This window comes from Eurytemora carolleeae, unplaced genomic scaffold (genome assembly GCF_000591075.1).
Source record: "Eurytemora carolleeae unplaced genomic scaffold, Eaff_2.0 scaffold555, whole genome shotgun sequence".
NCBI classification, from domain to species: domain Eukaryota; kingdom Metazoa; phylum Arthropoda; class Copepoda; order Calanoida; family Temoridae; genus Eurytemora; species Eurytemora carolleeae.
In genome coordinates, this window is record NW_019396468.1 from 173,454 (window position 1) to 185,817 (window position 12,364).

Here is a 12,364-nt window from a genome sequence, read left to right on the forward strand (position 1 = left end):
TTAAAAATCATTAATCATAAATGAATAAATTATAAATTCAAAAAATGAGTCAACGGTTAAAGGAATTCAAAGATTATATTTACTTTGTAAACATTTTCCAACATAGTCTTGATAAAGAATCAGGCAGGAGAATATCTGATTGCAAAGATAAAGAAATTGAGTCTTTGTCACAAACTCTAAGTTTCTAAACCCTATATTTTTGCAACTTGATGGTTTAACCATTAAATATTTTAACCTAAAGTTGTTTTATCTAACAGAATTCATAGTTTAAAATATCTGAGGCCTACGAAATCGGGTTGCAAAAGATTAGAAAATCAGAGTTTTTGACAAAGACTCAAATCCTTTATGTGTTGTTTAAAATTCAAAACTAAAGAAATTGAATGCTTTTCAAGAGATTGGATCAGAGAAATAGAACTTTTGGAGATTGGAAAATAGATATTTATTAAATTACATTAAAGCATTATTATACTTTTTGATATGTAATTATTATTTATAATTCTACACTATTTCGGGCGTCGATATTATATATATATATATATATATATATAAATTATATATATATATATATATGGCTGTGCCATTGTTTTGCCTCCTTTTGCGAATCACTATAGCCTGTTCTTGCTGTTTTTACTCTAAAAGATGCCCACGATGCTATAATATTGTGTTGAATTTTGAAATTTGGGGTAGAATATTTAATTTTAAAATTTGGATAAGAATATTTAATATTCATATTTTATCTAAAATTTGGAGTAGCATATTTTATCTAAAATTTGGAGTAGCATATTTAATTTTAAAATTTTTTATCCTGCCGCAAAGAAGATTTTGCATCAACTATAAATTGTGAAGCATGAAATCGAAACATAAACCTTTTAATTTTTAATTCTTATATCAGATAAAAGACCAATGAAGTAACCTTCTATTATCTATTGTTGTCAGCAAAGGCTGAATTCAAGTTTTGTTTTGATACAAAGACGAATTCCTGGAATAGTTCCATAACAAAGAAAACTAAAATTTGATATTCAAAGTAAGTTTTCTAAAGCACTTCCCAGTAACTAACATGTGATAATGGAATTTTAAAAATTAACTTTTGTAATCAAGGCAAGAAAGAAATTTGATATTTCAAAATTCAGTTTTGGTGGATTTTTTTTACTTTCATCACAAAAGTAAAAATGCAAAGGTAATGAACATTAAGCCAAGTTTCTGCACAATAAAGTATTTATTATTTTATACAATTGAAATGTTTGTATCATTGTTCATAAACCTTTCATATCGTGTTTAAAATAACCTTCAGATTTTTCCGTAAAGTACTTTAAAGTTTTTAAAAATAAATAATTTACAGATCATTAATAAATATTTCATACAAGGAGCAAATAAAGCAGATTTTTAAAACACTTTTAAATATTACAGAAAATGAAAAACAGAACTCTGGCCGGAATTAAAAGTTATATTTTTAACTTTATGAAAGTAATTAAGTTTTTAACACACACACACTGTGACTTTTAATCCTTTTTCCTTCAAACCCAATGTTTAAGACTTTAGTTATTTAAAACTTTAGTTTCTGTGAGCTAAAATATTTTCAAATTACAATATCAAAGGTTTGAACCATTAGGTTGCACAAATATAAGAATTAGAGAATTCTAATTTGTAGCAAAAACTCAGTTTCTTTTTAAATGCAGAAAATGACTCAATAAAAAAACTTATTTTTCAAAATTTATTAAATTCCAATATACATACTAATCTTCAACAAATCATTACAAAACCTCTTAATAGTATGCTTAGTGCAAAACTTTACATGAATAACCTGTAAAATCAAATAAGGTAAAATAAAATTATGAAGACAATATTTGAGGAGCTTCTCCATATTCTACAGTAGTTGTTTCTCCAGAAGTAGTTATTTCCCAAGAAGTAGTTGTTACTCCTGCAGTAGTTGTTTCTCCTGAAGTAGTTGTTACCCCTGCAGTAGTTGTTTCTCCTACAGTAGTTGTTTCCCCAGCAGTAGTTGTTTCTCCTACAGTAGTTGTTTCTCCTGTAGTAGTTGTTTCTCCTGAGGTAGTTGTTTCTCCTGAAGTAGATGTTACCCCTGCAGTAGTTGTTTCTCCTACAGTAGTTGTTTCCCCAGCAGTAGTTGTTTCTCCTACAGTAGTTGTTTCTCCAGAAGTAGTTGTTTCCCCAGCAGTAGTTGTTACTCCTGCAGTAGTTGTTTCTCCTGAAGTAGTTGTTTCCCCAGCAGTAGTTGTTTCTCCTACAATAGTTGTTTCCCAAGCAGTAGTTGTTTCCCCAGCAGTAGTTGTTACTCCTGCAGTAGTTGTTTCCTCTGCAGTAGTTGTTTCTCCTACAGTAGTTGTTTCCCCAGCAGTAGTTGTTTCTCCTACAGTAGTTGGTTCTCCTGTAGTAGTTGTTTCTCCTGGAGTAGCTGTTTCTCCTGAAGAAGTTGTTACCCCTGCAGTAGTTGTTTCTCCTACAGTAGTTGTTTCTCCAGCAGTAGTTGTTACTCCTGAAGTAGTTGTTTCTCCTGAAGTAGTTGTTTCTCCAGAAGTAGTTGTTTCCCCAGCAGTAGTTGTTTCTCCTGCAGTAGTTGTTTCTCCTGCAGTAGTTGTTTCTCCTGAAGTAGTTGTTTCTCCAGAAGTAGTTGTTTCCCCAGCAGTAGTTGTTTCTCCTGCAGTAGTTGTTTCTCCTGAAGTAGTTGTTTCCCCAGCAGTAGTTGTTACTCCAGAAGTAGTTGTTTCACCTGCAGTAGTTGTTTGTCCAGAAGTAGTTGTTTCACCTGCAGTAGATGTTTCTCCTATAGTAGTTGTTTCTCCTCCAGTAGTTGTTTCTTGTGAAGTAGTTCTTTCTCCTGCATTTGTTGTTTCCCCAGCAGTAGTTGTTTCTCCTGCAGTAGTTGTTTCTCCAGAAGTAGTTGTTTCACCTCCAGTAGCTGTTTCTCCAGAAGTAGTTGTTTCAGCTGCAGTAGTTGTTTCTTCTGAAGTAGTTGTTTCTCCTGCATTAGTTGTTTCTCGTGAAGTAGTTGTTTCTCCTGCAGTAGTTGTTTCTCCTGCAGAAGTTGTTTCTTCTGCAACAGTTGTTTCTCCTGTAGTAGTCGTTTCTTCTGAAGTAGCTGTTTCCCCAGAAGTAGTTGTTTCTCCTGCAGTAGTTGTTTCTCCTGAAGTAGCTGTTTCTCCAGCAGTAGTTGTTTCTTCTGAAGTAGTTGTTTCCCCAGCAGTAGTTGTTTCTTCTGAAGTAGTAGTTTCTTCTGCTGTAGTTGTTACTCGATCTGTAGTTGTTTCTCCTGCAGTAGTTGCTTTTATTTGATTGTGAATTGCTTTGATACGATTTCGAATAAGATGAATTAGATGTCTTATTATCCGTTTGAGGGGACTGCACAGAATGCCACCTTGGCGAACAGCCTTAGCCACAGCAACAACGTATTTCACTCCTCCGCTGGGGGGTTTACTGTCTCCAATGTAGGGTATAACATCCTCTAAGTACTTGAGCATTTGTTCACATGTCGTTGGTGTTGCTAGGTCACGGCGACTTCTTCTTAAATCTGGAATATCTTGGTCCAGATCTAATAATGCTTCTAATAAACTTTCTAGTTCAATCTCTTCCTGTAGGAGTGCGGCTAATTCTTCTTTCGTTAGTTCCTGGATTCAAATAATAATTCTCAGATTTTATATAATTTATTGGTTTTATAATCATAATAAACAGAGTTGAGTTCTGTAAATCTTATTTTTTTTTAACTTATCAAATATGTCAACATTGATAGTTTGAATATCGAGTTTTTTTAAAGAGTGAAACTATTTATCGAAAATGTCAAATTCTTTTTGTACAAGTAAAACATGTTTTAGTAGTATCCTGATTAGGAGTTGAAAAACATTTTTTAGTAGCATCCTGATTAGGAATTGAAAAAGATGTTTTAGTAGTATCCTGATTAGGAATTGAAAAAGATGTTTTAGTAGTATCCTGATTAGGAATTGAAAAAGATGTTTTAGTAGCATCCTGATTAGGAATTGAAAAACATGTTTTAGTAGTATCCTGATTAGGAATTGAAAAACATGTTTTAGTAGTATCCTGATTAGGAATTGAAAAACATGTTTTAGTAGTATCCTGATTAGGAATTGAAAAAAGGAAACTCATTTAATTGTTAACAATTTGAGAAAACACAGATTACCAATAATTAATAGGTTTGAGATTATTTAAAAATCGTAAAGTCAATTTTAGGAAAGAAACAATAATTGAAAACAATCAATTTTCGCCGAGAAGAACATGGATATCTCAGTCTTTCATGATTAGACAAAATTTGTAAGGATAATGTTACAGAAGCCATGCCGCTTTTTCAATGGAGGGTCGCTTGGAATATCTTCTACAGTCTCTTGAAAGGGACTGTAAGCGTAATTTCAAGTGACCTTCCATACAAAGCTTAATGCGATAAAAAAGCGCTTTTGATCGCTACTAATCTTACTTCTATTTGTTGCGTCTATAAGGAGAAACTTGTTAAAGACGTCTTATGCCGAATAACTTAGCGCCCATACAAATTCAAAAAATTGCAACATACGACTTAGACCGTATAAAAATCAATTTAATTTCAAACAAATTATTCAGATATTACAACCTATAGTCATCGATTATCTTTCGCCACATTTGTATATAGTTTATATTTTATAATATTTTTTAATTAATTTGTTTTGAATTTGATTATTTCTCTTGCGGCTTGCGCAACTAAGAATGCCGCGGAACACTCACATTTTTCGAAATCAGTTATAAAACGTTTTCTAAAAAAATAAAATATTATAAAATATAAACTATATACAAATGTGGCGAAAGATAATCGATTACTATAGGTTGTACTGTCTGACTGATTTGTTTAAAATTAAATGGATTTTTCACGGTCTAAGTTGTATGTTGCAATTTTCTGAATTTGTATGGGCGCTAAGTTATTCGGTATGAGACGTCTTTAACAAGTTTCTCCTTATAGACGCAACAGATAGAAGTAAGATTAGTAGCGATCAAAAGCGCTTTTTTATCGCATTAAGCTATCATTTTTCGCGAACACTCCCTTTAAAAGCTTTGTCTGATCAAGTATAAAATAGATATGCATGTTTTGTATCTTCAAATAGTTTATTTCCATTTACGGTTTCTCTGCGAAAGTTAATTGCACATTTTTTGTGAGAAGCAATTGAGAAACTTACAGAAACAAAACTTTTCGAGTCAAAAAAACGACTTGATCTTTCACTTTTTTATCATTTTTGAAAATACGCTTACAGTTCCTTTAACGGGGAAAATAAAATAAAAAAGTAATTTGGTTTAATTACCTTACAATCCACATCAGGGGCTTCCACAATTGGAACTGCTTTAAAACAGTATTCATCATTGTCCTACAAAAATACAATTTTTATATTTCAAAGATATGTTTTAGAATATTTTTCTTATCCAGCGATCAACCATTGAACAGATATTATTCCATTGAAGCTTATATTAAAAAACTTGATTTAATTTTTATCCTGGTTTGCTTGAGAAAGACAAAAAGGTAAAAAAGTAATGAATTTTTTGGCAGAAAAATGGTATGTCATTAAATTGTTTTGAGCTATTAAAACAGGCGCCTTGCTATTTGTTAAAAACTGTCTACATGCTATTCATGCATTAAAAAGTTATTAAGGCATGCAGAAAACCAATTAATATTGTTTTCTGTCAGATTTTTCAAATTATGTGCAATGAATGAAAATCGTGGAATCCGACCAGGGGTGTATGAGAGCTGTCTAGTGAATGGCACTTTATGCGCAAAATTTTTTTTGTGCACCCACTTGAATATTTTTTGGTCCCCCTAAAAACCCCTATCTTGACAAAATTACTGATTAGTTTTTTATCTCTAAAAAACCGTGCAATCCGATGTCGTATAATCTTTGATATTTCAAACACTATGAATTCTATGAAAAAGCCTAGGTTTGAAATAAGGTTTACACCATCAGGTTTCAATGAAATAGGGATTAGAAGTTAGAGTTTGTGGCAAAAGCTTAGTTCCTTTCTTGAAAAATCTTTCCCCCTTTCAAAAATAATTTTTTGTTTAAAAAGTATTAAAAAAGGATTAATTAAGTTGACTTTTAACATTCTTATTTTTCATTTGTCCCGCACATCATATAAAATCATTTAATATATGAGACCCCCATATGCATGCCCCCCCCGGAGGGGCTCCCGTATGGGGGCACGTGCACCCAGTGTCCCCCCCCCCGGCCCTCCCATGTTCGCCCCTGAATCAAACCACAATTCATTATGTATCACGCCACTCGAAACTAAATAAAATCTAAGTTTTTCAAGATATTTTTTTTAATCAAAACCATCAAAGAATATGAAATGGACCTTAAATACCTACTTTGATAATCAAAACGTATAACCATTAGAAAAAATACACAATAAAGTCTATGTACATTTAATTGGTGAAAATGGGTGTAAAAGTGAAAACTTACCGACAATAATCTGAATAACAAAAATAAAAGAATAAAAAAAGGGTATTTAATATCAGGAAGATTAAAAACTGTAAATAAATTTCAATTAAGTTTCAAGATTTTTTGTTTATATATCTTTTCTCAGGGTCAAAATATTTGTGATAATGTAAGGAAAGCAAACGATCAGAATTCAGAATTAACAATTTTAAAATTAGTTAAACTTTTAAGATTTTTGTGGAACTTTATAAAATTCAAAAAACCTTAAAAGTTGTTTAAAACTGAACTAAGATATTACAAAATACCCCTCCCAAATTACAGGCTCTTTATGAAATCTTTAAACTAATCATATAAACGTATCTTATTTTTTACCTTTAAATAAATACACCCATCTTTACACTCCTCTCTCACTGGGGCATCAGTTTCATTTAATAGGTAGTATAGTCCGTTCAAACTAGCATTGGCAGCTCCTATATGCAAGATAGTTTAGTAGGTAGTATAGTCCGTTCAGACTAGCATTGTCAGCTCCTTTAAGCAAGATAGTTTAGTAGGTAGTATATTTCGTTTAGACTAGCATTGGCAGCTCCTATAAGCAAGATAGTTTAGAAGGTAGTATAGTCCGTTCAGACTAGCATTGTCAGCTCCTATAAGCAAGATAGTTCAGTAGGTAGTATAGTCCGTTCAGACTAGCATTGTCAGCTCCTATAAGCAAGATAGTTCAGTAGGTAGTACTTCCGTTTAGACTAGCATTGTCAGCTCCTATAAGCAAGATATTTTAGTAGTTAGTATAGTCCGTTTAGACTAGCATTGTCAGCTCCTATAAGCAAGATAGTTTAGTAGTTAGTATAATCCATTTAGACTAGCATTGGCAGCTCCCTTAAGCAAGATAGTTTAGTATGTAGTATAGTCCGTTCAGACTAGCATTGTCAGCTCCTATAAGCAAGATAGTTTAGTAGGCAGTATAGCCCGTTCAAACTAGCATTGTGAACTCCTATAGGCAAGATTGTTTAGTAGGTAGTATAGTCCGTTCAAACTAGCATTGGCAGCTCCTATATGCAAGATAGTTTAGTAGGTAGTGTAGTCCGTTCAGACTAGCATTGGCAGCTCCTATAAGCAAGATAGTTTAGAAGGTAGTATAGTTCCTTTAGACTAGCATTGTCAGCTCCTATAAGCAAGATATTTTAGTAGTTAGTATAGTCCGTTCAGACTAGCATTGTCAGCTCCTATAAGCAAGATAGTTTAGTAGTTAGTATAATCCATTTAGACTAGCATTGGCAGCTCCTATAAGCAAGATAGTATAGTAGGTAGTATAGTCCGTTCAGACTAGCATTGGCAGCTCCTTTAAGCAAGATAGTATAGTAGGTATTATAGTCCGTTCAAACTAGCATTGGCAGCTCCTTTAAGCAAGATAGTATAGTAGGTAGTATAGTCCGTTCAGACTAGCATTGTCAGCTCCTATAAGCAAGATAGTATAGTAGGTATTATAGTCCGTTCAAACTAGCATTGGCAGCTCCTTTATAGTAGGTAGTATAGTCCGTTCAGACTAGCATTGTCAGCTCCTATAAGCAAGATCGTTTAGTAGGTAGTATAGTCCGTTCAAACTAGCATTGACAGCTCCTATAAGCAAGATAGTTTAGTATGTAGTATAGTCCGTTCAGACTAGCATTGTCAGCTCCTATAGGCAAGATAGTTTAGTAGTTAGTATAATCCATTTAGACTAGCATTGGCAGCTGCTATAAGCAAGATCGTTTAGTAGGTAGTATAGTCCGTTCAAATTAGCATTGGCAGCTCCTATAAGCAAGATAGTTTAGTCGGTAGTATAGTCCGTTCAGACTAGCATTGGCAGCTCCTATAAGCAAGATAGTTTAGTAGGTAGTATTGTTTATTCAGACTAGCATTGGCAGCTCCCATTAGTAAGATAGTGTAGTTAGTTTAGTGTAGTTTAAAGGGAGTGACCGGCAAAAAATGGTAGTTGAACTGAGATTGTAGTGTTGTGGAGAAATTCTTTTGAGATATTTGAACTCAAGTCATTAAAAATTTCCACGCTCTAACATTAAATTCAATCAGTACTTTGACAGAATTATATTACATCTTAAAATCTGAAGCTAAAACAATCCCGTCATAGTTTTAGAATCGGGTTAAAAGGTGTTTTGAAGTAAGTAAATTATAACCAACCCCCAAGGCGTTGCCGCACTTCAATTTCAAAAACGACCTGATGTGAAAACCTTAGAATATCAAGTTTAATGCTTGATCTCCTCTTTAATAAATCTCAAGATTAATAAAGTTTTCAGTTTGTATCAAGGAAACTATATAAAATTAAATCAATCCGAGTGAAGATTGCAGAGAATACGAACAGCACATCAGAATGCTGAGCAATTTTGTAATTTTGCTCGCGCAATCAATGAAAAAACTATCATTCCTTTATAAAAAGCCGGTTTTTGTTATGGAACAATTTTCATTTAATCCCGCCTCTTTTAAAAATGATAATAAATCTTAAAAATAATTTGTTATTTTTTACAAAGGAATGTCATTTAGTCTCAGACAAATTAGAATCAATGTATCATTTACTCTCAGACAAAGTAGAATCAATGTATCATTTACTCTCAGACAAATTTCCATTGATTCTAAATTGTCTGAGAGTAAATGACATTCCTTTTTAAAGAGGGGATTCAATGATAAACCCGAGGGCTTGCGGATTTTGCGGATTTTTGTTTTGCCTTTGTAGATTTTCAAAGTATCTTTCAATGAAAATATCCCGGCGGTATTATATGAAAATTGTTGCATACCAAAAAACCAGCCTTTTATAAAGGAATGGAAATTTAAACCCCCTCGGGATTCAATGATAAACCCTTGGGCTACACCCTCGGGTTTATCATTGAATCCCTTGGGGGTTTAAATTTCCATTGATTCTAATTTGTCAGAGAGTAAATGATACATTGGTCCCAAGCCAGCTGTTCTGCTTTGCTGTGACTAACCTTGGACAAATTTGACATCACAGCACTCGTCTTCTCCTAACACAAGGCCAACAGGGAGTAGAAGGAAACTTAGCAACAGCTTCCCTTAAATAGCATCATTAGGTCAGAATATTAAACCTCTTTAATAGGGGCAATGCAAAGTGCAGACTAGACAGATATAGAAGGGAAGGGTAAAATGTATGCAACATTACTGCAACGACTTTGTAACCTCGCAAAAGAATGAAAAAAAAGCCAATTCATTCGGGATATTTAAAACATTTTTATTCTTCTCATCAACTCTTCACTTAAAGAAGTTATGATTGAAAACATTGATATCTAATTTAATTCGATTTCGATTGCTAACAATTTTATTTGTATCTGTTTATGGCGTCCATAAGAAGAAAATTGTTAAAAATAATGCAAATATCTGAATTTGTATGGGTCATGCGTTTTTCGCGGTATTGGTTTTTTTTAACAATTTTCTCCTTACAGACGCAACAGATAGAATTTTTTTTAAAGTTAACCTATACCCGCTTTCATTTTTCGCAAACATTCCCTTTAATGTCTTACCTAAAGTATGAATCTGAATTATGGAGACCATGTTTTCTTGTTGGGGTGAGAGGAGAGAATGAAATTTTAAGGTAAACAACCTGGTTCAAATTAACAATAAAACTGCAGATGTTCATGAGCAACAATGAATGAGTTAAAACTAATTGACTTAATTAAGCTACTAAACGTTGCCTGTAGGCCTAGGCCTAAGTTTTTTTTATGAAGTATTTAAGACGTAATAAAGATGAAGTTTATAACTTTTAAATATCTGTAGGAGGAATTAACGACGATCGCATCTTCCCTTTTGTACATATAAAACAAAAAGAAACAAAAATTTGTAGACTTAATGATTTTTTTCATGGAATTTTAAAATTTTACAAAAATTCAAAAGTTTTTGAAACAAAGGAACTGAGTTCTTGTCACTAACTCTGATTTTCTAATTTCTATATCTTTGCAATCCAATGTCGTAGACCTTTGATGTTTCAAACTACGAATTGTATAATATCAATCCCTATTCCATAAAACTTCCTGGGGTCATGTGAGGTCCCACACAAAACTTGGACTCAATCGGTTCAGTTGTTTTTACGTTTATTGGAAACAAACAGACAGACACCCAGACAAGCAAAGTATATATAGGAGATTTTCAATAAGATTTTTTAAAAGTAAAACAATATTTATCACTTTAAATGTAAAACAATTTCAATCATATTCTGTAAAAATCCGTGAAATCATTGTAAAAAATGCACCAATATCAGTTTTATTCCAACTGATGATTAATTGGGTTAGACCCATGACACATTTTGTCTTGGAAAAAAATATATTTAAACATATAAAATCATTATTTAAACTGAAAAAATATAAGAAATACTATATATAGGAGTATATATATAAATTAATATTTTTAATACATGCTTTTCCTTTAACGGTCACTAAAAGCTAAACCATGTCCTTCGTTAAATTCCTTGTCTATAAATATATTAAAAGATTGTTTAGTACTCTTTCGCCATATCACAACTTTTTCGTATCATATAAAATGAGTCTGTGCCGCAAGCTTAAAATGTATAAAACCTATATCTTTGCAACCTTTGATATTTTTAACATTTGATCTAACAAAGTTCGCAGTTTTACATATCAAAGATATACAAAATCAGGTTCAAAGTTCGTGTTCGTGACAAAACTGAACCATTGTCATCTAATAATCTGCCAGGAGGCACTTTACTTTGGTTATTTGTTCTTAGGTCGGAACTTCTGGGTAGAGGAGGGTTAATCTTGAATGTTTGGTCCAGATATTTAATGTGGGCATTTATGAAAATTTATGATCAATGCTTGATCCCTCAAATAATGTTATCACTGCAGGGTATTACCACTACAAGATTTCAAAAAGGGATTATCTGTTAATGGCTCGAGGATTCTTCATCAACTACAAACCTAGGATATGATATAATAACTGCAAACTGTTTAAAGCTTGGTCGTAATAACTTAAGATCTATGGCAGGGGGTATTTGTTTATAAAATACTCAACTTCCAACTGATATTTTAGATCGTAACAGGGATATACTTCATTTTTGGTATAAGTTCTTCATGGATAACATACATATGATCACTCTTAAACCCAGTAAAGGAATTGAGTTTTTGTCACAAACTCTGTTTTTCTTATCCATATATCTTTGCATTTGAATGTCGGAAACCTTAGATATTTCAGAGTATGAATCATTTTAGATTATATAATGATAATTTGAAATATCAAAGGTTTACTCCATCCACTGCGATTTAATGGTCTCACGCTCTCAAGCAAAAATCGTTGAGAATTTTGCCAATTACTTCTAAAAAACCAAATCTAACAAGAAGTGCTTTACAGTGCTAAAATGTACATGTAAAGGGCTACAGAAAAGCATAAGTGAGTTAGAGCGGTAAAATCTAAGCTTAGGGAGTTGCGACACTTCAAAGTCAGCCCTGTCTTAAAAATTGATGAGACTATTTATAAGGAGGCTGAATCTATGTGATCAGGTTAAAAAGATATGGCAATTGTAAAATCATAATTTGTGGCAAAAACTAAATTCCTTTGTTAACAGTACACAATCTTCAATTCCTTTGTTAACAGTACACAATCTTCAAGAATTCCTTTGTTAACAGTAAACAATCTTCAAGAATTCCTTTGTTAACAGTAAACAATCTTCAAGAATTCCTTTGTTAACAGTACACAATCTTCAAGAATTCCTTTGTTAACTGTACGCAATCTTCAATTCCTTTGTTAACAGTCCACAATCTTCAAGAATTTATGATATTGTTCTTTTTACAGCGATTGATGGTCAGTTTTTTTTGGCATTTTTTGACAATTTAAGGTTTTAGACTTTTACATAACAGACTTTTTTATGTTTAGCCTATTTCAAAATTGTATGCACGTTTAGTTTATGAGAAATATATACTCTGACAAAACAAATCAAT

The 12,364-nt window shown here is 32.5% G+C and overlaps 1 protein-coding gene across 1 annotated transcript; it reads right to left on the reverse strand.

Moving 5' to 3' along the window:
- Positions 1 to 1,697: 1,697 nt before the first annotated feature.
- LOC111703856 (mucin-19) lies at positions 1,698 to 9,991 on the reverse strand. Its single transcript, XM_023475926.1, has 5 exons — positions 9,941 to 9,991; positions 9,392 to 9,475; positions 6,789 to 6,886; positions 5,292 to 5,354; positions 1,698 to 3,623 (listed from the first exon to the last, which is right to left on the reverse strand). The coding sequence occupies exons 1-5, from the start codon at positions 9,969 to 9,971 to the stop codon at positions 1,830 to 1,832; spliced, it is 2,070 nt and encodes a 689-aa protein (XP_023331694.1). The 5' UTR covers positions 9,972 to 9,991; the 3' UTR covers positions 1,698 to 1,829.
- Between the last annotated feature and the right edge of the window lie 2,373 nt (positions 9,992 to 12,364).

Bases quoted from the DNA above. Each gene is read 5' to 3' on its own strand.
- LOC111703856 (XM_023475926.1), bottom strand. From the start codon at position 9,971: ATGGTCTCCATAATTCAGATTCATACTTTAG. The intron at 9,476-9,940 runs GTAAGACATTAA...ATGCTATTTAAG, and splicing joins AATTCAGATTCATACTTTAG to GGAAGCTGTTGCTAAGTTTC. The intron at 6,887-9,391 runs GTTAGTCACAGC...TCTTGCATATAG, and splicing joins TGATGTCAAATTTGTCCAAG to GAGCTGCCAATGCTAGTTTG.